This window comes from Eublepharis macularius, chromosome 12 (assembly GCF_028583425.1).
Source record: "Eublepharis macularius isolate TG4126 chromosome 12, MPM_Emac_v1.0, whole genome shotgun sequence".
In the NCBI taxonomy this organism is placed as follows: domain Eukaryota; kingdom Metazoa; phylum Chordata; class Lepidosauria; order Squamata; family Eublepharidae; genus Eublepharis; species Eublepharis macularius.
Genome location: NC_072801.1, coordinates 31,518,567 through 31,542,374, shown reverse-complemented (window position 1 = coordinate 31,542,374; position 23,808 = coordinate 31,518,567). Strand labels below are relative to the sequence as shown.

Below are 23,808 nucleotides of genomic sequence, written 5' to 3'. Positions count from 1 at the left end.
TTCGCCCTCCCTTACCCAGGTCTCAGTCATGTGTACCAGGTCCATATTATTCACTGCAAAATAATCATGCAGCGTTCTGGTTTTATTGTTTATGGACCTGGTGTTGCACAACATCAGTGTCGAAGGGGAGCCTATTGAAATCAATGAGTTTACACTTCAGTAACTCTGTTTAGGATTTCACTGTTAGTTAAGTTGATTTAGTTCAGTTGCATTATCTGACTTGCTGTGTCATGGCTCCGACCACTCACCGGTAATACTGAAATAACCCCTGGGCAGTTGAACCTTTGGGCAGTCGCTAAGGAGCACAGGATGTCCGCAGCTAGGTTGACGAAATATCATACACAGGCGTGGTGGCAGCTGATCCAAAGGAGAACTTCTGAATTCCGCCTGTCTCAGTAGATGGAGGGTAAAAATAATCATTTCCTACCCCAGTGTTGCAGCTGGGGCAGTGTGCCAGTGATATAATCATGCTGGAGGCTGGCAAGGAACTATTACAGTGGCAAATGAAGTTCAATGTAAATAAGTGTAAAGTGATGCACACTGGAACAAAAAATCCCAACCAAGTATATGCTAATGTGGTCTGATGTTGCTGAGTGTGAGAGACTTTGGGTCATAGTGGGTAGCTCAGAGTATCAACCTAGTGTGCTGCAGCAGTGGAAAAGGCAAACTCTGTGCTGGGGATTAATTAGGAAAGGGACTGAAAATAAAGCAGCCAATATTATAATGCCCCTGTATATACCTAAGGTGTGGCCTCATTTGGAATTGGGTGTGCAGTTCTGATCACCATGTCTCCAAAAGTATGTTACTACAGATGTACTTGAACCAAAATATGAACCAAAGTTTGTCATGAACCAGGCTATTTTTTTATTTGCAAACTGGCGGTTCATTGGAGCTCATTTCTGACGAACTGTGATGAATCGCTATGATTTTTAGAGCGGTTCGTATGGTTTGTTTTTTGGTTCATCACTGCAGACAGCCCGGCAACGGTCAATCTGTTACCTAGGCAACAGGGGGGATGGGCTTTCTGCAGACCTTCTTGGTTCACAAACTGGACAAGTTCATAGCAGTTTGTGATTCGTGAAACGCGATAAACCATGAACTGCAAACAAACCGCCATTTTCCTGGTTTGTGTCCACCTCTAGGTGTTATCTGGAAAAAGTACAGAAGAGGGCAACCAAGATGATTAAGAAGACAGAGCACATTTTCTATAAGGAAAAGCTGCAATGAGTAGGGCTTTTCAGTTTAGAAATGAGACAATGAAGTGGGGGGGGGCACAAGAAATGTTTATAAAATTATACATGAGGTAGAGAGAGTAGACAGTGAGAACTTTTTCTCCCAAGTACTAGAACTGGAGGGCATCCAATGAAGTTGATGGGCAGTAGCTTCAGGATGGACTAAAGGAAATATTTCTTTACCCAATGAGTGATTAAAATGTGGAATTCGCTGCCAGAGGATGTAGTGATGGCCACAAGCATAGATAGTTTTAAAAGGGGGTTAGACAGATTCATAGAGGATAGGTCTACCAGGGTGACTAGTACATTCAGGGACAGTAAACCTCTGAAACCCAGTGCCAGGAGGCAACATCCGGGGAAGGCCTTGGTCTCAGTGCTATGTTGCTGCCCCTCCAGAGTAACTGGTTGGCCACTGTGTGAGACAGAATGTTGGGCTGGATGGACCTCTGGTCTGGTCCAGCAGGACTTTTCTTATGTAATATGCATACTGCTATAGCTGTTGTTGCTTTTATCTCAAGGACTTGGTGGTAAACTAAGCTTTTATTGGTTGATTGCTCTAGTCTGAGTTTCGTCCTGGATCTTCCTGATAGCGTTTGTAAATAAATAGTTCCTAATTAAGCGTAGCGTGTCTCAAATTATGTCTGCTGTTTCCTTGCCACAATACCAGAACTCATTTGGAGGAAGATGGGAAAGAAATCCTTGTTAGTTTAAGTGTTTGCTGTAGATATGCCTCAAGGATTCCACTGTGTGCTAATAGTTGACCCTTAGCATGAACTATGCTTTGGGGCATAGCTATGACCTAGCATCTTCCTTTCCTTTAATTCCCCAATTAAACAAACAAATGCCTTTGGGAGAGTATTTCTGGCTAAATCTTTATCTAGGACAATAGCAGTGCAATTCGTTGCAGAGTTAGATTGGAGTAACACTGTGTAGGACTGCACTGAAGGTATGCTACTGGTCTTGATAGCCACCTTAATGGGAAAAGAAGCACTTCACTTAGAAATTAAAATTGCATGTTTGGTAAACCCAAAACAGAGGAATGTGTTTGTGTCAGAGTAACACCAGGCGCCCTCTCAAAAGTATTGTTGATCAGGGTTAGGCATATAGATAAAGTATCAATTTTTATTTCTGTTTTTAAAATTCTGTCCCTATGCATCAGGGTGGAACATGCTAAAAGTGCACAGTTAAAATGTATAAAATACTGTGTGCAAAAACAGAATAAAATAATCCCACACTCTTCAAACTAATTGAAACACAAATGTATTCACAGCATTGATAGAAAATGCTCTTTCTTGAATTTTGGCAAGGCTGTCCTATGTGCCTCTGCAGTTCCTTGATGCATGAATATAAAGATACTAGCAACAGAGCCCATTGTAAAAAGAAAAACAATGGGTTCTAGCAGTGGGACCAAGGCCCTGCTGGCGGCAGGAAGGCCGCACGCAGGGAGGCTCCTCTGTACTGCGCCTTCTCGTCAGCTCTGCAGCCAGGATTCTGAGGGGCCGCAGAGCCAGAGGGGAAGCACAGCGCGGCCCCGTAGCTGCTGTGAAGGTGGTGGGAAGGCTGAGGGGGCCTCCCCCATGCTGCACCTCCCCATCAGCTCCACAGCCAGGCCTCTGAGGGGCCACAGAGCTGGCAAGGAAGCGCAGCGCGGCCTTGCAGCTGCCGCGGAAGCAGTAGTAAGGCCACGGGAGGGGGAGGCTCCCCCACGCTGTGCCTCCCCACTGGCTCTGCAGGCAGGCTCTGAGGGGCTGTGGAGGTGATGGGGAGGCGCAGCGCTGCTCCTTATGCTGCAACTCTCTGTCGACTCCGCAGTTCCTCAGAGGCCTGCCACTGACAACTCTCCTTTTATCCTGCCTCAGGCACACCACAGGGGAACCTCAGTGCACCTGCGCCAGGATAAGAGGTGAGTAGTCGAGAATATGGCTCACCTTTTATGTTTAAGAATCCTTGTTAGCCAGCTTGGGCAAGGTTTTAGAGGGGCAGGATAGAAATCAAAGACTCCAGGGAGGAAGAGTTGTTTAAGAACATTTCCATGGATGATTCTGAAAGTGCTTCCTCATGTCCTGTTGTTACTAGTGCAAGAGAGGAAGTAAGAGTTTTAAACCATGTATATGTCTGTGTGGGTTTTGTGCTTATATTGTACATGTAGGAAATACATAATGCAACGGAAAATGCCCCAGATAGTGCCTATCTAATTGGATCCATTGTGTGGCACTTGAATTGGGAATGGGTTTCCTGCAGGTAAGACAAATATAAGGCAAATATCTCACAATCAGCCTGTCTTGGCCCCCCAGCCCAAGTTTGGCTGGTTTCAGTCCTGGTTGTGTGATAGCAGAAGTTAAAGACTCACTGGCGGACAATCTGTGTTTGTAAGTGGACAAGGGAATGCACCCCTCTTACACGTACTTGGTTTGATGCAATGATGCAGGACTATACTTCTGGAAACTTGACTGTCTGTGATTGGAATGGTGCTGAGATTGTTTTGGTTATGTTAGCTGACCCTACTCAGAGTTGTAAGTGATGCCAGGGTTATTGTTTGAGACCCTTTCTGTGGCTCCCCATGTGGAGCTGTTCTTTGTAATATTTGTTTGCAGCTGCTGAATGAGATTGCCCAAAACTTCTTTGTGTTGCATCTTGTATGCTGATGACACCCAGAATTACATTTCTTGGAACAAGCCTCCAGAATCAGCAGTTTCTGTCATAGATGATGTGGTCAAGTGGCTGAGGAAGACCAACCTCAGAATAAATCATGATAACATGGAAGTGGTGCTGGTTGGTAAAGATGATGTTCTAGAAAGGATTTGCTACCTGCTTTGAGCCTGGTTGAGGAAAGTTTGTGGGACTTTCTTGATCCAGCTTTACTGCCCAAGAAGCTGGCTAGCCTGATGTCTAAAACTTGGAAATTGTCTTCCCTTCAGGACTTGCAAATCTAGTCATGCTGCTGAAACCTCTAGGATTCAACACTGGCCGTCGTCACACGGGCATCTCTTCCGTTAAATTTACAGCATATAGCGTCCTACCTGTTATCGGCACAGTAACGTTTCTTTGGGTTACCTAACGGCTCTTTGCGCCACCAGCTGTCCACACCGAAGCACTCTGTTCTGTTCTCTCTAACCGCGCAGAAGCAGCTCTTCCCCCCTTTTTTAAATTATTCTGGCGTTTAATTTCGCTATAACGGAATAACAGCATATAAACATTCCGTTAGAGCAAAACATTACGACCCTTTTGTTTTTCCAACTTTGAAATTATATAAATAGCCCTTTGCCTGCAGAAAACTCCCTGTCTGACGTGATCCCCATCGCTGAAGACTCTGCCATGGCGATTGAGTCATTTTTACTTCAGCAGAAAGTTTGCATTGTGTTATGTCATTATGGCGTTATAAGGACATAATAAAATAAAAAAAAGGGGAGTCGCAGGAAGAAATGGATTCTGGGATTGAAGGGAAGGCATAGGGCGTTGCGAGACGAAATGCATCGATGTGAGGCATTCACACTGAGGCACAAAATAGCGCGACTATCAAGCACAAAGCAGAAGAGAGAAAATCGCTACAGTGTTGGAATAAGGTGGGTGTTTGCCGGGAAATAGCGCCATTTTAGCGCTAAATAAAAGCCCGTGTGATGACGGCCACTATAACATGCTGCACACGGTGCTGCCTTTAAAGACAATCCAAAATGTATCAGCTCATCTCTAGACTGGAGTTTGCCAATCTTCTTCAACAACTGTGTTGACTTCTCATTAGTTTCCAATTGAGTTCAAGGGGTTGGTTCTTACCATTACAGCCCTTCATGGCCTGGGGCTCGTGTACTGAAAGGACTCTTTCTCCCTGTATGAACCCAGCTGAAAACTGCTTTCCTCTCAGCTAACTATATTTTGTCCCAAGGCTATGGGATCTGCCTCAGCTTGTTCTCCAGTTGTTCATGTTGTGGTGCCTGTGCTCTGGAATGACCTCCAGGAAGAAGTCACGAAATCATCTTCCATGATGGGAAAGGCAAAGCTATTGGCCACATTAGTCATACAAAAATAGCCAAGCACAGACAGCAGAGCCAGTTTGGTGTAGTGGTTAAGAGTGCGGGACTCTAATCTGGAGAACCGGGTTTGATTCCCCATTCCTCCACTTGAAGCCAGCGGGGTGACCTTGGGCGAGTCACAGTTCTCTGGAGCTCTTAGCCTCGCCCACCTCAGGGTGTTTTGTTGTGGAGATAATAATGGCATACTTTGTAAACCACTCTGAGTGGGTGTTAAGTCATCTTATCATTAATAGATTTTTGTTGGATGGGTCAATATATATTCAATTTCAAATACAAATACATTCCATTTCAATTCCCCTGTGTATATTTCCCCCTCCCCTCCCCTCCCCCCCTTTTCAATAGTGACTTCCAACAGCACTCCAACCCCCCGTTATTAATAATACCTTATTTCTATACTAAAGTTGTTCTTCTCTTATTAGTAGTAAAGATCTTAATTATATCTTATCTTACTTAATTTCTTTAAAAAAAACCCCGAAAGACCATAATTGTCCCTTAGCGTGGGTGTTAAGTCATCTTGAAGGGCGGTATATAAATCGAATGTTGTTATTATTATTATTATTATTATTATTATTAGCAAAGAACTCTGTCCTTCACTGTCCTTCACTCTTGTCTTCAGCAGGATCTATAGAGTGAGCAGCTCAAAAAAGCATTGTTCCTCTGATGTGACTTCTGCATTTAGTGGGAGGTTATCTTCTGGTGAGTGTATGTGAGGTAGAGAGAATTGTCCAGGGCTAGGTAGGGTCATTCGAGGAATATGGAAGGCATGGCAGCCAACGCTGCTTGCTGAATCTTCCAGTAATGCCTCTTCCATTATTCCATTTCAGTCTGCCTTCAGGCCTGGTCATGAGACAGAGATGGCTGTAGCTGTGATGGTGGGTGATGTGCATTTACAGAGGATACAGTAAAAAAAAAACAACCAGATGCATTTTGGCCCTCAGCCCTTCCTCAGTGGTCAGTTGTAAACAATTTATAATCACACGCACCCACACATATAGAAACCAATCATGAAATGCTCCCGGTGTTTTATCTAGAGCGGAGGCTTGGTTTCCAACGTATAAGAGTGTGTTACATCAATCTGCAGTAAACTGTACCTTGGCCTATTTGTGTTGGTCATTGCACTGTACCATCATCTGTATCATGAGATGTTTTAGCAAGTGTTAGCATACACACGTAGCCTGCCATTCAGGCCTTATATTTATAACTTGTTTTTAATCGATATTTGTGCGCATTTGTAATAAATACTTTCTAATATATATATTTTAGGTTGTTACTTGAACCCTCTATTCTGTTCCCCTGTTTGTTTGGGTTGAGTTTGTGGGAAACTTCTCCCACACACCCCTTTTTTCTTTCTTGTTATTGGCCACACCAACCCAGGCTTCTGTAACTTGGATTATGCTGCTAACCTGTACTACATGAGCATTTATTATTTATTTATGTTAGATTTTTAGTCCGCCCTCCCCGCCAGGCGGGCTCAAGGCGGAGCACAACATTCCAGTTTACATAAAATACAATTTAAAACAGGTAAAACATTACAGTAAAATTAAAACAACTGTATACAATAAAACTTCTCAAGATGGCAACGGTAAAAAACGGCATTTCAGGCATGGCCCATATGTCTATAGGATGATGGACAGATCTTTTCAGTATGGCCAGCGGGGGCCCAGCCTAGCCTCCACCATATGCCTGGTGGAACATCTCTGTCTTATAGGCCCGGTGGAAAGATAATAAATCCCGCCAGGCCCTGGTTTCATCAGACAGAGAGTTCCACCAGGCCAGTGCCAGGACCAAAAAGGCCCCGGCTCTGGTCGAGGCTCTTGGACAGTACGGAAGATGCAGTTAGTGCTGAAGCACCATCTAGCTTTTCAGTGAGCGTGGACTTCAAACACGACACTGATTCTGGATCAACGCTATCTTAGATTGCTGCTGTTGCCAATCACAGTGAACAGTACCGAACATAGAAGGCAGCTTCCTGTGTATTTATTGCTTTGGGCTCTTTACTCTGGACGTAATTCAAGACACTGGTTCGTGTGTTTAAAGCCCACCATGAGCTCAAGTAGTTAAAAGACTGCCTGTCCTGGTGTACTGCTTAGACCAGCCCGGCACACTTTACCCCCACCACCCCACCTGCCCCCATGTCTGGATATCTTTTGAGAGCAGCAGCAGAAGCCCCCTTCCCTTGGCTGTTTCCAAAGACGTTTCTCAATTTTTATTATGGGCTTCCCTGTTTGGGCTGTTGTTCATCTGTTTGTTGGGCTGCTTGTTGGGCTGATGTTCGATTATGTTTTTTATATTGTGTAATTAGTTGGGTTTAAGTTCTGATGTTGTAGACCCCCCCCCCCCATTTAGGGAGCTGTAACGTCACGTGTAACTTTAAAAAATAAATATATGCATATTAAAAGTGCTGCATAAAATTTCTAAGTGACAAAAGTACCAGAGATTTCCCAGCCCTTGCTGATGAGTGGATAAAAACAGGAAAAAGAGAGCATAGAATGGGGGTGGGGGCATGCGAAGGGGTGGCAAGAGGAGCCAAAAAGACTTGAGCCATGTCTGGCGAAAATCAGTGGGCTCTGGCGGGTATAGATTTAACTTTAGCTTGGACCTGAGTTCAGGTCCTTGCAATCTTGGGCTCTCAGCCTTTCTCGCTCCCATTTGTGCAATGGATACAAATGCTGGTCTATCTCACAGCCTGAGAATAAGCATGAATAAGTTCTGTGGAAAGTAATGCAAAAATATTACAATCAGAATCAGAGTTACTCAAATTACTAATGTGCATGCCCGATGCTTTCCACTGTGACTTGGAACAGGAGATCATGGGTGGGGGGAACCTTGGAGTCTTCCAAAATCTGCACTTCAGACTCAATCCTGGGCTGAGAATGAAATCATCCCGTGGGTCCACTCGAATCCTGTTCCCTGAAAGGAAGCCGTGGGCGTTCAGAGATCTGCAGGGAAGCGAGCCAAGCAAAGCTGGATAAACTGGCACGGAAAGACCTCTTGTAGGCCCTGCGGAAAGGGGTTGCCTGTTTGTAGTGTGCTTGGTGTGGCTTTTAGAGACATGCTAAGTGGCAAACTTTCGGGGGGAGGGAAGGGGTTAATGAACGCTCAGTGTGTGTTTCTGAAGAGCAGAATGTGTGTTAGAGAACCATGGGTCCCCTCCCCCTGGATTTACTGTATTTTGCTATATACTTTTTTAAAAGCCTTTTTTGGGTTTGCTCCCCCCAGAGAGGGGTTGCTATAGAGTATCATGGCAAGAGCAACAGGTTCCCAGTAAAGGCAGGAGGCAGTGCCTTTGCTGTACCAACCAGAGGTCACTTCTCTGAACCCTGCAGGGTCTGTAATTTTCTAAACTCTCTTGTAGGTTGTAATTTTCTATCCCGCTGCCTGTTTTTAGAGTAAGCTGATCTTTTTTGATTCTAAGCAAAAATCTTCTCTTGTCTGGACAGCTTCCTGTGGTTTCCAAAGCCACACTGCTGGGAACATGGATAAATCTTGGTAGAGTTAATGCTTCCCTGAATTTGCCAAGAATGCTTTGTTTTGGAAGGAATTACTCCTCTTCATACTCCCCTAGTTAGATGCACAAAAAAAGGTGGGAGAGGGAATCTTAGCAATTTTACTTTACTTCTAAAATCAGAGGTGGTTAGGAACCACACATTTTGAGCTGGAACGCTTCCCCCTAATTCCAAAACTGTGGTAGCAGCTTGGCTCCAGTTTGAGCCTTGATCTTGAGGCCAAACTAAATGTTTTCCTGAAAGGGTCATCTCACTGGGAGAAGGTAAATGCAGGGTTAAGAATGGCTAGAAATGTTTTTAAATTACTTTTGAAAGCAAGCAAAACATCATCCAGAATTCTGCACACTCCCCTGATCACCTGTCTCATCTGAGCAAGGCTGTGATAGACATTGACGTTGACTTTGCTTTTGTTTCCCCCAGATTCCGGGGTATTTCTCATCTATAACAGTGAGCTGCCTGGCTGCTTGGAGACCAAAGACTCCCTAGTGAAGATTTCCAAGACATGTAACACCAGTGCTCCAGCACAGAAGTGGAAATGGGTTTCTCGGAACCGGCTTTTCAACATTGGGGCCATGCAGTGCTTGGGCATCTCCTGGAAATTAGCCAACACCAGCACAGCAACCCATGGCTTGGCCTCCTATGAGTGTGACCGAGAATCTGTCAACATGCGGTGGAACTGTCGGACCCTTGGGGACCAGCTTTCCCAGTATTTGAACTCCAGACTGGGAAACTGGTCACTAACCCCAGCAGAGAGGGGTGACCAGGCACGCACAGGCCAGTGGAAGGTGTATGGCCGTGAAGAAGATCTGTGCTCTAAGCCATATTCTGGTAAAGACTACAGGAGAGGAGTAAAGTCTTGCCTTTCTGGGATATGGCCAACCATGTTCCATAGGTTTACTGTGCAAGTTTATAATTTAATATTGGATCCTGGGATCTTAAGTTTTTGTTTAAGAAAATGGTCAGTGGCCCTCATGAGAACTTAAGAATGTTAGAACCACCTTTCTAGATCTAGTCTAGCATGCCTTGCAACACCTAGGCCGTTTCCACACGGCTTACCTTATTCTGCAAAATAGCGAAATCTCACGAGAAGATGCTGTTATCGCGTCTTCTCGCACAATAACAGCGTCTTCTCGCACAATAACAGCGTCTTCTCGTGAGATTTCGTACAAGATTTTGCTATTTTGCAGAATAAGGTAAGCTGTGTGGAAACGGCCCTGGTTATTTGGGGCTCACAAGGCAGAGCATGGTAGTGGTAGTCATCTCCTGCTGCCTGTCCTGAGCAAGTGGTGAGGTACTCAAGCTCTGAACCTGGCGTGAACCTATCTTGTCTAGTACCCTTGCAGGAAATGTTGCTTCCATGATTTTATAAAGAAGACTGAATACGGTCATATTTTAGTAGCCACAACAACATATTGTGCCAATATTTTCCGTTTTATTGACTTCATTTATACCCTGCCTTTCTCCCCAATGGGGACCCAAAGTGGCTTACTTTGTTCTCCTCTCCTTCACTTTACCCTCACAACCATCATCCCTCTGTAAGAGGCTCACAGTCTACAACAATTTTGTGAAGTAAGGTAGGCTGAGTGTGTGTGACTGTCCCAAAGTCACCCAGCAAGCTTCCCTAGTAGGAGCAGGGATTCGAACCTGGGTCTCCCAGAGCCTAGTCCTACACTAACCACTAAACAATACTGCCTTTCATGGATTAGTTATGTGAAAGAAGACTGCTTGCTGTGTATCTTGTGTCTAGCTGGTTTTTGCTGTAAGACCTTAAGCTCCACTGTTTTTGAATTTCTCATAGGGTTGGAGAAGCTGATCTTGGAAATATTTCCATCCCCCTTTGTAATTAATTCCTTGCCAACCTTTTTCCAAATTATTCGAAAGCTGAAATCACGGAAGCAGGATACACACTGTTCAATGATAATTTTGCATTTTTAAATAAAAGCCTAGTCTATCTGAATGCTATAAGATTTTGCTGATTATAATGTTAGTCTATCTGAAAAATAGATTTGAAAACAGAATAGCCAGCTAAATTCCAGTTATCTAATGCATCATGAATTCCAAAATCCTGACTCTCTGTATCACTGGGTCTTTTCCATCTCCTCAAGGCAATCCACTTAGAAGCCATGCAGAGCTACCATTTGGATCTTAGATGTGTTTCAGAATGCTAAAAGTTCTCATCTGTAGTTTCCATGTTTTATTGTTGTCCAAGTTTCCATTTTGCCAAGGGGAGTGCAAGTCCCTAACTCATAATCACTATCTAGTCTGAATAACACTTCCAGTCAAAACCTGGTTTTCATTTTGGTCAGCTGGATGGTGCTTCTAATGGGTGTGTCACTGGGCCTGCATATTTTCTGTGGCCTTCAGCTGCACCATGCAAGCGCCGAAAGGGTATTGGCACAGAACATGGTATTCTAGAGTTGTAATTTTTACTGTAAAAAAGAAAACTATGATGGATGTGGGGAATGCCTGGTAAAAGATGGGCAGGATTACCAGTGGGCATGGAGTATGGATTCTGTGCTCTTTGTCCTTCTACAAAACAAACAAATAAATGCGTTTTTGTTTAATTTCGGTAATTGATTCACATCACAAAACTCCCCTTTGGGCTTGGAACTTGGTGGAGGATTGTGGTGTTTAATTTTATTAGTGCAGAATGTACATAGCCGCATTGCATGCTGTGAGGCAAAATGGAAAAAATGGTGTCATGTGCTGAATGAAGCAGTCCACCAGTTGTAAAGTGCGTTGGATTAATCTGTAGTCAGGGTGTGCTATAAACTTTAGCCAAAGAGCCTAATGGAATGGCTCAGTAGATTTCATGCACGCAGATCTTCAGACTGTTGATTGCTCAACTTTTTGGTCAAATGATAAACATTCTCTTTTCCTAGCGGAGGAGGGCAAGCGTGAGTCATACCTTCTCTCTTTGCAGAAATTTATACCATCCAAGGCAACTCACACGGGAAGCCCTGCACCATCCCCTTCAAGTATGATAATCTTTGGTTCTATGACTGCACCAGTATGGGTCGTGAAGATGGTCACCTCTGGTGTGCTACTACACAGGATTACGGCAAGGATGAGAGGTGGGGCTTCTGCCCCATTAAGAGTAAGTTTCATTCTGAGTGGGGTGGAATCCTGATCCTGCATTAGCATTAGCCTACCCATGGCAGTGAAAGAGGGCCTGTGTCAACTGAATTCAGTTGGACATAGTCCTCCGTTACTGCATCCTATGGGAGTTTATCTCTGTCTTTCTTCTGTCGTCCTGGCCTTCAGAGGTGTGGCCTGCTGATTTATCCTGACCCATATAACTACCATTGTCCATAGACTCTGCATAGGTTGTTTTCCAAGCCGCCTTGTTATTCCCTCCCAGATTGCAGACTCCTTTGCTCTTCAGCCACCGGCCACTAAACGTTAACTCCACTGTCACTTCAGCCCTTCCTTCCCGCCCACCCTCTCCCTTTTTGCCATTTCATTTTCTCCAAACCAACTTGACCATTGTTCCTCAAAGCAGCTGTACTCTTTTCAAGTGTTCCGTGGCTGACCCTTCACTCTCAGCAGGTGGAATACTGATGAACATGCAGAACATCTCAGCTGTTCAGCCCATGATTGGGGGCAAGAGACTCACAGATAGTTGTTAACTTAATATGTAATTAAGGTAGGGATGGTGTGGCTTGCAAGTACAATAAAAGTTGCAGCTCTGACTATGTGGGAAGATAAGTTCCTGAGTAGTGATAGCCAAGAGGTCAGAGCATCTTTACCATCTGACAGGTCAACTCAGTTTAGGTCAACTTCCACCATATCAATATACTCTGGCCTCTCTTCTGTGTAGTAATGAAAGCAAGGTGTGCAGTTCAAGGTGGGTGCGAAACTCAGTTGACACCATCTTTTAAAAATCTGTAACACCATCCTTCACTTATATGCAGGTCTCAGCGCAATATATACCTTAATGTACAATCTGATATGAAAGATAGAATGGGCCAGAGAACATCGAGTGTTCACCCTTTGCCAACATGCTTGGGCACTAATTTATCTTCTTTTACTCCACAGCCCCTTCCCTGCTTACGGATTACACTATATATTACCTAGCCCACTCATTACAGTAATAACTTCCATAAACAGCCATTTTGCTTTAATGGAGCCATCATGCCCGCGAGACATTAAGCAAGGGCTTTCCTGCTGAATTTTTATAATCCTTTTTTTTTTTTTGCCCCTTTCAGGAGGTACTCATGATCCCAATTATTATATTGTTGTCAAATATTATTATTATTTATTGCTTTTATTGCCTTGTTTCTACAAGGTTGCTTCCGCTCATGCAAAGATGTTTGCAAGAATAGAGTAGAGGAGGGAAGAAGCGTGTATGCCCCCTTAAGCTCCTTGGAGGAAGTGGAGAGGAGGGGCTTGGTACAGTGGTAGAGCATCTGCTTTGCATGCAGAAGGTCCCAGGTTCAATCCCTGGCATCTCCAGTTTAAAGGATGAGTTAACAGTTAATGTGGAAGACCTTGTGCCTGAGACCCTGGAGAGCTACTGCCAGTCTGAGTTAACAATCCTGACCTTGATGGAACAAGAGCCTGGCTCTGTATAAAGCAGCTTCATGTGGCTATGCCTAAGGATAGGTTAGCACATCTACATAGCCTTTTCCCTATCCTCGTTCTGCCTCCAAATCTCCTTTCATTCTTCCTAAGCATTACTCACAGTGAAATTACTTACAGTGATTTCAGTGGGCTTAGACTGGAATAACTCTGTTTAGGATTTCACAGTTAGTCCTTTTCTCCTCATTGGGAACATTTCCCACATTGTCCTGAAGGCTGGAATCTTTACAGTCAGCTGAAATGTGCCACAAAACAAACAGGTCCCTCTAACACCTATTGGAGTCAACTGCCCAAAGGTGCTTGATAATTAATGTGGATATTGGTTGTGTGTTAACTCTCTTTTCATGCCTATCTTTCTTAGGCAATGACTGTGATACATTCTGGGATAAGGATCACCTCACCGGCAGCTGCTACCAATTCAATTTCCAGTCCACTCTGTCTTGGCAGGAGGCTGGGAAGAGCTGTGAGCAGCAAGGGGCCAGTTTGCTCAGTATCACTGCGATCCACGAGCAGACCTATATCAATGGTAAGCCAACTTAGGGTATCAAAAGCATGCACTACGTTGACCCTCGAGAGCCGTTTGGCCTGACAGTCTCTGTTGTGTTCATTTTTCAGTAGATGAAAATTAGCTAGGTAAGGGGACCCAGAAGAGCTCTGGTGCTGGGACATTGATCCAAGATATGTGCCTGTCTGTGCAAGAGAGTGTCTGAAAAGCTAAGATTTCAAGTTTCAGTCCTCCGATCACTTGAGAAATCTATGAGGAGATTCTCTTCTTTATTTAGTATTGCTACAGAAATTTAGGAACTCTTGATATTGTAAAAGGAAAAGAGGTATGCAGGTCTGGGTAGCACCATATGTAGATCAATCGGAAGAGAGGTGGAAAACGGGCTCTACTAAGGCAGAGGAGAGTCCTGGAGGAGACTTTGGTGAGGTGGGTGAATGGCAGCTGGATGGCTGGGGTGCTACTTTTTGGACAAGTGTAGCTGGAGGCTCCTTGTGGCAATAAGATGTCAGCTATTCTGTCATTTTTCCTCTCTGTGCCAGGACTGCTAACAGGTTATAGTTCCACCCTCTGGATTGGGCTTAATGATTTGGACCTCAATGGGGGCTGGCAGTGGTCAGACAACTCGCCCTTGAAGTTCCTCAACTGGGAGAATGGTAAGTCTGGAAGGGAGGTGGAGGATTATCAACCAGCATTGTCACAAGCGCAAACAAGGTGAATTGTCATAGATGGATCCCAGTTCTTTCAATGTCTCCATAATGAAGTAGGAATTTTAAAAATTAAGTCTAAAAATATATGCTGCTGTTATGGTGAAAACCAATATGCTCTGAAAAAGCAGCCTTGCAACAAGGTTGTATAGGGCGGGTTGCAGATGCATGTGCCAGCAAACTGAATGCTGGTTTTGGCCTCAGCCAGGCCTTTCTCACCACTTTTTAGACATACTGCCTGCTACCATATAGGATTTTCCAAAGCATCATGTGAATGCTTATTCCAAAGCTGCAGAACAAGCTCCCCTCCTCAAGCTTTAATCATGAAAGGAAAATGTAGGTTTCATCTGAATTCTGCAGAAGAGGACTTGGCTTCCAAAAAGTCCTTATTAGGGGTGTGCAAAAAAAAAAAATCCGTCAGCAAGCCGCTTCGGGAATCTCTTGTTTGACTCGGGTGTGCTCCGTAAAGATTCAGAGCACACCAACAAACAACACCCCCCCCCCGTCTATTTCATTTAATAGGTTCCCTCCTCCCCCTCCCATCGGGTGAAATAAGCGGTGTGGGGGGAGTTCAAACCCTGCTGGCACAGAACTGCTTGGCGGGGTTTGTGGCAGGCCCTTTAAACTCCATCTAGGTCGCGGGGGGGAATCCCCCTATGCAGTGGCATGGAAAGGGGCATTTAAAACCCTGCTTCCCAAAGCGATACGAATCGCTTCAGGATGCTTAGACTCGGGGTTTCCCAAATGTTTGCGAATCGGGTCCGATTCGGGTGTTTTACCCAAATCGGAAACCTGATTCACACATCCCTAGTCCTTACTGCACTGTAAAGGTGTCCTTACTGTTCGTCATGCTTGCTTGCTTTGACTAGGGCGAAGAGAATGGTAGGCCAGTTATAGATGTTTCAGCAGTGAGTGCAAAAAAAGTGCAGTTGGTTTTTAAGCGTTATAGTCATAGCAGTTAGTAGTATCATTTCTCAGGATGCAAAAAGGCTCTACAATTCTATATGGTTTACTACCAAAATACACCACAGTTGTCCTGATTGAACAGTGATTTGAGCATAATTCCCCACATGCAGCCCCAGTCCTTTGGCAATGCAATAGAAATTCCCCCTGTTCTTTCTGAGGATGATAACAAAATCAGGAAAGCATATTGTCTTCCACTTCTCATGAGAACACAGCCTCAGTATCTCACAGCAGATCTCAAAGATTGTCTCTATTTATTTACTTACTTACTTACTTACTTACTTACTTACTTACTTACTTACTTACTTACTTACTTACTTACTTACTTACTTACTTACTTACTTACTTACTTACGTATCATGAAGGATAACTAACATTTTTAAAAACAACCAGAATTGCCTACAGAGAGCAACAGGAAATGTGTTGCCAGGTTTGAAGGCAAGGAAGTTATCACAGCAGAAAAGGTCCTTTCCTTGTTTTTTTGCTCCCCACCCCGCCATCGCAGCCAGCTTACAATGACCCCGTAAGTTTTCAGGGCAAGAGACAAACAGAGGTGGCTTGTTATTGCCTGCCTCTGCATAGCAACCCTGGTCTTCCTTGGTGGTCTCCCATTCAAGTACTAACCAGGGCCGATACTGCTTAGCTTCTGAGATCTGATAAGAGCAGGCTAGCCTGGGCTATCCAGGTCGCAGCTTTCTTTACTTGATAGCCACCCAGATATCCAGAACAAGACATCTCAGGAGATCTTAAATCAGGCAGGTTTGAAAGCAAGCTGATGATCTCTCAAATCTCTAGTTGCTTATGGTTTTGTGGGTCAGTATTGTAGTATGTTCTGTCCCAGCTGAAATTTTCAGAGTGTCTTCATGGGCAGCTTCACTTAAAGCACATCACAATTATCCCTCTTGGAGGTGTGTCAGTGCATGGACAGCTATGGCCAGTTTACGCTTTCCAGAAGAGCCAAAGCTGGCATGCCATCTAAAGTGTACTAATGGCCCTGTGCCAAGGGTGACTCTTGGATTCCATCTCCAAGATAGCCTCTTACAGAATTCCTAAACTATGTGTCTGAGCCTTTAGATGGAGTGGAACCCCAACTAAAAGATGTCCTTAATTGGTACATCACAGGCCAATGGTTCCATAGTCTGTAGTTTGAGCTTCAGTTTGTTGGCTCCCATCCAGCACATGGCAGTCTACAGACGCCTGTTGAGAATATCCAACTCACCTGAGCAAGAAGAAAAAGAGAGATAGTGTTGTGTGCCATTAGCAGTTTGGTGACAGTGCAGTCCTAATTACCTCCCCAGCCATTTCCTGGAGGTATGAAATAGCACTGGAGACAGGATGTTGAATCCCATAGATGCTCACTACCTTCAGGAGCCAGAATTGAACCTGCAAGAGTTCAGTGGTTCTGATTTATGTCTCAGATTGCCAGTCCAGAAGGATACCATGGTGGATGTTACTGAAAGCTGCTGAGAAGTCTAAAAGAATCTATACCCTATTACCTTCTTGGTGAAAGTTGCCTAACAGAATGACCAGGGCAGTTTCATCCCCCAAAGTAGATCAAGAGCCCCACTGAAGTGGGACTAGGTAATCTTTAAACATGACCTACCTCTGGCCCACATGGCATATATTCTCAGTCTGTGGTTTTCTGTTCAACTAGTACGTGTGGGTAATCTACCCTGCTGCCAACCTTCTTCTGTTTGTAGGTCAGCCAGATAACCCCAATGAAGAAAACTGTGGAGTGATCCGGACTGAATCATCAGGGGGATGGCAGAATCGGGACTGCAGCGTTGCATTGCCTTACATCTGTGAGAAAAAACCGAACGCTACCTCTGATACATACCTGAGAGGTACGTAATGTAGAGAGAGGCAGCATCAGAACTTTTTGCATTTCTATAATAGGCTAAAAATCAGGGCTTATTTTGAGGGGGAACGTGCAGGAACGCAGTTCCGGTAGGTCTCCAAAGAGGTCACGTCAGGTGGCCCCGCCCATCTGGCCATTTTGGGCCCATTTTGGCCTGGATTGGGCCCAAAATGGCCAGGATCGGGCCTAAGACAGCCAAGATCGGGCCTCTGACAGGTGATGGATCACTCTCCCACTCAGCAGCTGCCCAATTCTGACCATTTTGGGCCCCTTTTAAGCCATTTTCAGCCCCTTTTTGCAATTTTGGGCCCAATTTCAGCCCTGAATGGCCAGGATTGGGTCCAAAACAGCCTGGATAGGTGAGGTCAGGGGGTATGGCATATGCAAATCAGTTATGCTAATGACACACTTCCAGTGCTGGCAAGGGGCGTGGCATATGCTAATAAGTTGTGCTAATGAGTTCCTGCAGTTCTTTTTCTACGAAATGACCCTTGCTAAAAATAATGATCATGTGCACCCTTTCTGTAATCTCAAATGACCATTGGGGTTAAAAGAGAATGTTGCTCAAACAGAATGTGCTCAAAACAGAATGTTGCAAAAGATGCTGTTTCTGTGAGAAACTTCTAGGCCTTGGTCTACGAGGAGCTGCACAGCCAGCTAATGGGACTGATGACTGGAAAATTGGATGGGGAGATTGGTCCCAGGCAAAGTGATGAAAAGGGACTGTGGATTTATTATGAGGGTTACATGTTCAACTATTTATACCAACTTTTGTATTTGATATAATCATTTAATTGATGCAATTAACTTATGCAACTATTTATTCGTTTGCATCTATCCTTGAACTTTATAAATATATCTTCTGCTGAGATAGTAAGGGAGTTTGTTTAAGTAATTTAGAAAAGAAGGTACTATACATTTATATTTTTCATTTTTCATTTTTATTATAATAAACAATTATACAAAAAAGTTAAATGAATCCAATATCTTAACAACAGATAGTCAACAAATAATCAACAAAGAACCCCCATAATTGCAAAATTTTACAAATCAAGCGTGCCTAACATCTTTGTATTGTCGAAGGCTTTCATGGCCGGAGAACGATGGTTGTTGTGGGTTTTCCGGGCTGTATTGCCGTGGTCTTGGCATTGTAGTTCCTGACGTTTCGCCAGCAGTGACACTGAGAGATCTCTGTCTTTTGGTGCTACACCTCTGAAGATGCCAGACAGAGCTGCTGGCGAAACGTCAGGAACTACAATGCCAAGACCACGGCAATACAGCCCGGAAAACCCACAACAACCATCCTAACATCTTTGTTTGATAATGATTCAGCTTGCCTCCTATGTTGTGCTACCAATGTGCAGAATAAAAGCAAATATTTGAAAAAAAGTGTGCCTAACGTTAATAATTCATTGAACAAATCTTTAAATATACTCTAAAATTCTGTCTTTCACCTTCTTCTCTTAAGATCTACTCTGTTGTTTCCACAAACAATGCAAAACTGAATTATTTGGGAGGGCTTTTTTACACAGGTAAAAAGACTGTACTGTAAGGAAATGGTTCAAAAATATGCTCTGGTAAAGGGAGGACTATAGACTATAATACTGTGTACTCTATATTGCTGTAAGTATGGTCATAGTATTCTGTTATGTAACTTCTGCATTGTTTAACATGTCATGCTTATGGTTGGGTTTTAGCTCTGTTTTCAGACTTCTGATATCCAAACCCTGTTGCATAATTCATTGGATATCGCAGCTGTTGATCATATTTGTCTTACACTGTGTAATCCACCTTGAGTCTCAGTAAGAAAGGCATTCTATAAATAACAACATCTATGACAATAATAATGCATCTATATGGGCAGTTGTTGAACTTGCCTATTTACATGGTGGTACTGGTACCCACAGAAGGCCATGACCAGATGACACAACACAGGAGGAGAGGTGGTCCTATAGATATGAGGGTCCAAGGCCATGTAAGACTTCGTATGTGATATCCAGTATCTTTAATATTACCCAGTAACTGATGAGCAGCTGATGCTGCAGAATGGGTATATATGTATGCTCCTCCTAGTTTCTGATAATAACCAAACTGTGGCTTTCTGCACCAACTGGAGTCTCCAAGTTGACTTCGAGGGCAGACCCATGTAGAGTGCATTACAATAGTCTAGCCTCAAGGTAACCATAGCATGGATCCATGTGGCCAGATTGGCCAAGTCAAGGTTGGGAGGCATCTTTTGGGCTAGATGAAGTTGAAAGAAAGCTTTTTTTGCAGTTGCATTAACTAAACTGCTTTTCCAGCAGTAATTCTGGGTCCACTGTAACCCTTAGGCTCTTAACCTAGTCAGCAAGGGTCAGCTGAATGCCACTGAAAGTGGGAAGCACAACATCTTTCAAGACCTCAGGCTCCCCAACTAGTGTTACCTTGTCAGGATGCAGTTTTAATTTGTTTGCTCTTTGCTATTTAACCACAGCAACAGGGCAGTGGATCAGGACCTCTGCTGCAGCACCATATTTGGACAGAGACATATAAAGCTGGGTGTTGTCAGCATATTGATGACACCCGGTTGCAAAACTACACCTAATTTATTCCAAGAGTTTTAAATAGATACTGAATAGTAAGGAGGATAGGACTGTAGAACCCCACAGGACAAATCTCTCACTGATGATAATTGGTCTCTATTGACAACCATTTGAGTTCAGTCTGTAAAGAATGATTTAAACCAATCCAGAGTACGTCCCCTGATACCTACTTCTGCCTCCAAACATTTCAACAGGATGGCATGGTCTAGTGCATCAGAGGCAGCAGATAAATCCAGTAGGAGCAACAAAGAAGCTTGGCCTTTGTCTACATTCAGATGGAGATCATCAGCTAAAACCACCAGCATCTTTTCTGTCCCATAGCCTGGCCTTAAACCAGAAAGTAAAGGATCCAGAGCAGAGGAGTTATTCAAAAAGATCTGGAATTGGCCTACTACTGCTCTCTTAATCACTTCACCCAGGACAGGCATATTAGAGACAGGGAGATAATTGGCCATATCATTTTACTGTAGGGAATCAGGATTTTTTTTAAAAAGGAGCGGGTGGATAACTGCCTCTTTGGGCGGCTGAGGAAAGGCAATGTGAGTCAGTGACTGATTTACAATGGAAACCAAGGGCTCATTAATATGGTCCTCTTGACATGATTTCAGCAGCCAGTATGGGCAAGGGTCCAAAGCACAAGTGGTGGCCTGTTACAGATTCCAGGATCCTGTCAACATACCACAGTAACTGGGTCAAAATGGTCCATAAAGGGGCCACACAATGCATTATATGTATCATTAGGATCATTATCCAAATCAGATTGAATTTGGGAGATTACCTATTCCTGAAACAATGAAGGTTCAAATTTAGGAGTCAGCAAATGACATGATATCCTAAACAAGTGGAATACCCATGAACTAGCTGATGTAATGGTAGCAGAGAAGAACTGCTTCATAGGTCTTCCAGTAGATCTTCTAATAAACTCTGCAGCACATTCTGTTGTATTCTGTACAAGTTTTCTGGCAGTAGCTCTAAATGTCAGCCCTCTCCATGTCACCCAACATGGTAAACCGCAGGGCTATGTTCTGCCCCATGGGCGGGAGAGGTTGATAAGGGGCAATCATAACAATAATTTCTAGGAGCTTCATATTTCAGGCTTCACTGAAGTCTCAACAGACTATTCATCTGGAATCCTAAATGCCCGCAGAGCATTTGGAATACACTAGGATCCACAACTCTCCATTTTAAGTGGCCTGCCTCTCCTGCGGAGTGTCACAGCCACATTCATCCTTCCCTTGAGTAGATAGTGTTCTGTTGGCCATCCCTCAAGGCTCAGTGCAAAATGTTAAGACCAAGGTGTGACCTAGTGAAAAGCCTTATGTCACAATTAGGGATAGGAATGGTCCATGTGGAGTTGGTTAGAAGGAAGTGGACAAGCCACAAAATTTTATTAATGAAAATATTTATACCCTGCCTATCCCTTGTGGCTCAAGGTGGCTTACTGTATAAAAATTAAAACCATAATAACATAGAGTTAAATCCTATTTACCCCTCTCTTCAAGAAAATGCTGTCTGCTTAAAACCAATTTAAAGCCCTTGCAAATAACATAGGTTTATAGCACCTCCTAAAAATTTCTAAAGATGGCACCCATTCCACAAAGTGCAAGCCCTAGTAGATGGCAGGTGGATCACCTTAAGTAAGGGAATTGGGGGCCAGTCACTGGCAATCCAGGAGGCGGAAGCACATTGGCCATTATTGCCATGGGGCAAAGTCCAGAGGGGGCAATGGTCTGCCCTCCCGAGCTGGTCTAGCCCAGGGCAGCACCTGGCCCAGGCGAGACATGCAGCATTCATGAGATGGCAGTAACTGTTTCTCGTGATCCATTCACCCTTCAGTGGATAGCAGCCCCCATCCCCCACATGCTACCTGGGGCTCAGTGGTGCCTGGCCCAAATAAACTGCACATAACATGTTTATGGAGGCACCCAGCCAAGCAGTGTGAGGTCTGGGGCTGGCAGGCTGACGTTTTCTTGTCTGCTCCTTCATTTTGAAGGGTGGGACTAGGGCAGGTGTGGGGGCAAGGCCTTGTTTCAAGGGATTTTTTTCCTCCCAATCTGTCCCTGCCAGAAGGGCAAAGAAGTGAGGAGGAGGAAGAGGGAGAGTTTTGTGTTTTGAGCTGAACTAACTAGCCAGAGCTCTGAATGTAGACTTTTAGTTAAAATGATTTTATTACCTCCTTGATCAAACAGTCTGAGTGTGTGTGGCACACAAGTTCATTTTGTTAATGATGGCATAGCAACTTTCAGCTTTCTGAGTGTGAGTTTGCAATTAAAGCTCTGTTAACTCATTTTAGTAGATTCTTGGTCGGAGAACAAGATTGACTGTGATCCCAGCTGGCAGCCATTCCAGTCTAACTGCTACAGGCTGATCAGTGAAAAGAAGACTTGGCTGGATGCCAAAAAGATCTGTTTACGAAATGATGGGGACCTGGTGAGCATCCACACGCTCTCTGAACTGGAGTTTGTGACTAAGCAAATCAAGCAAGGTAGGCAAAGTTTTGGGTTAAATACTGTCTGCTGCATATGTGTCTGTTGTTTCTAGGACAGTGTATGGAAAATCATTGATTTAATTTTTTCTTAAGAGAGAATTTCTAGGGGGAAGTAAGATCAATCACCTTTGTGTTCTCCCTCCTGACCATCAGTTTTGCATTTATGTACCATCACAGGCCTGTGGGAGATCAGGTAAATGGGAGGATCAACCAAAGGAAGATCCAAGGATAGCCCTAATAAAATTTTCCAATTGAGTTTTTAATGGCTCATAAGGGATTAATTAAATATAGATGTAATTCTGAAGAGGGGCAGCTTCTACTCCAGAACATTGTCCTTACTTTTTCACAGACCAGTCCTCCTGCTCTCCTGCCAGAAATCTTAAACCAATCCTGAATTGTTTGGGCTGGAAACTTCCTTATACTTTCCCCCACATTTGCTCTATTCATCTGACTGATTACCATGCTGAATAATGCATTTTATACTTCTACTATGGACTGAAAGAGTGTGAGTGTATAGACTTCTTGGGCTTTCCAGGTTTACCTCTTTTCGTCTAGAGGAAGGTTGAGGTGTAGTTTATCAAAACAGGGCAATACCACCTGATTTGTTTTTTACTGACTTTTATTACCTTGTACAACATTTTAAATTAAACATTGTTAATACAGAGAATATAAAGTACATCCTGATGCTCTCAGCCTGCAAGTGGGCTGTTCTCCTCCTTTGCATTTGAGGTGGGTTTTGGATGGATTTGGGTGGTTCCTGTGTTCAGTGAGAGAACAAAGAATGTGGGACATGGATGGAATGCAGCTTCCCAGCAATCTCGCCTTAGCTCAGCACCTCAGCAGTAAAGTTAAGATGGTTGTTGTGGGTTTTCCGGGCTGTATTGCCGTGGTCTTGGCATTGTAGTTCCTGACGTTTCGCCAGCAGCTGTGGCTGGCATCTTCAGAGGTGTAGCACCAAAAGACAGAGATCTCTCAGTGTCTTTTGGTGCTACACCTCTGAAGATGCCAGCCACAGCTGCTGGCGAAACGTCAGGAACTACAATGCCAAGACCACGGCAATACAGCCCGGAAAACCCACAACAACCATCGTTCTCCGGCCGTGAAAGCCTTCGACAATACATCGAGTAAAGTTAAGCTTATTGTCTGCTTGCCTCTCAGAGGAGATATGAAAGATCAAACTTTAACACCCTGTCCTGAAAAATCTGCTTATCCTTCTGTCTTTTAAACATTTGTAACAGCTAGCCTGATGAAGAGTCCTCGTGAGCTCAAAAGCTTGCACCATGTTCTGCTTCAGTTTGCTTGGAATTACGTGGGTTTGTTTAGTTTTGGCAGTGCAGGTTTTCAGACTTGCCTGCAGGTTG

The 23,808-nt window shown here is 44.0% G+C and overlaps 1 protein-coding gene across 2 annotated transcripts in view; it reads left to right on the top strand.

The window, feature by feature from the left end:
- MRC2 (mannose receptor C type 2) overlaps window positions 1–23,808 on the top strand; it is a 100,151-nt gene that overhangs the window by 20,694 nt on the left and 55,649 nt on the right. For both annotated transcript variants that reach the window (XM_054994612.1, XM_054994611.1), the window contains exons 2-7: window positions 9,187–9,594; window positions 11,690–11,863; window positions 13,709–13,873; window positions 14,392–14,505; window positions 17,220–17,363; window positions 22,253–22,444. In XM_054994612.1, coding sequence (XP_054850587.1) covers window positions 9,187–9,594; window positions 11,690–11,863; window positions 13,709–13,873; window positions 14,392–14,505; window positions 17,220–17,363; window positions 22,253–22,444 — 1,197 coding nt within the window. The remainder of the gene's footprint in view (window positions 1–9,186; window positions 9,595–11,689; window positions 11,864–13,708; window positions 13,874–14,391; window positions 14,506–17,219; window positions 17,364–22,252; window positions 22,445–23,808) is intronic.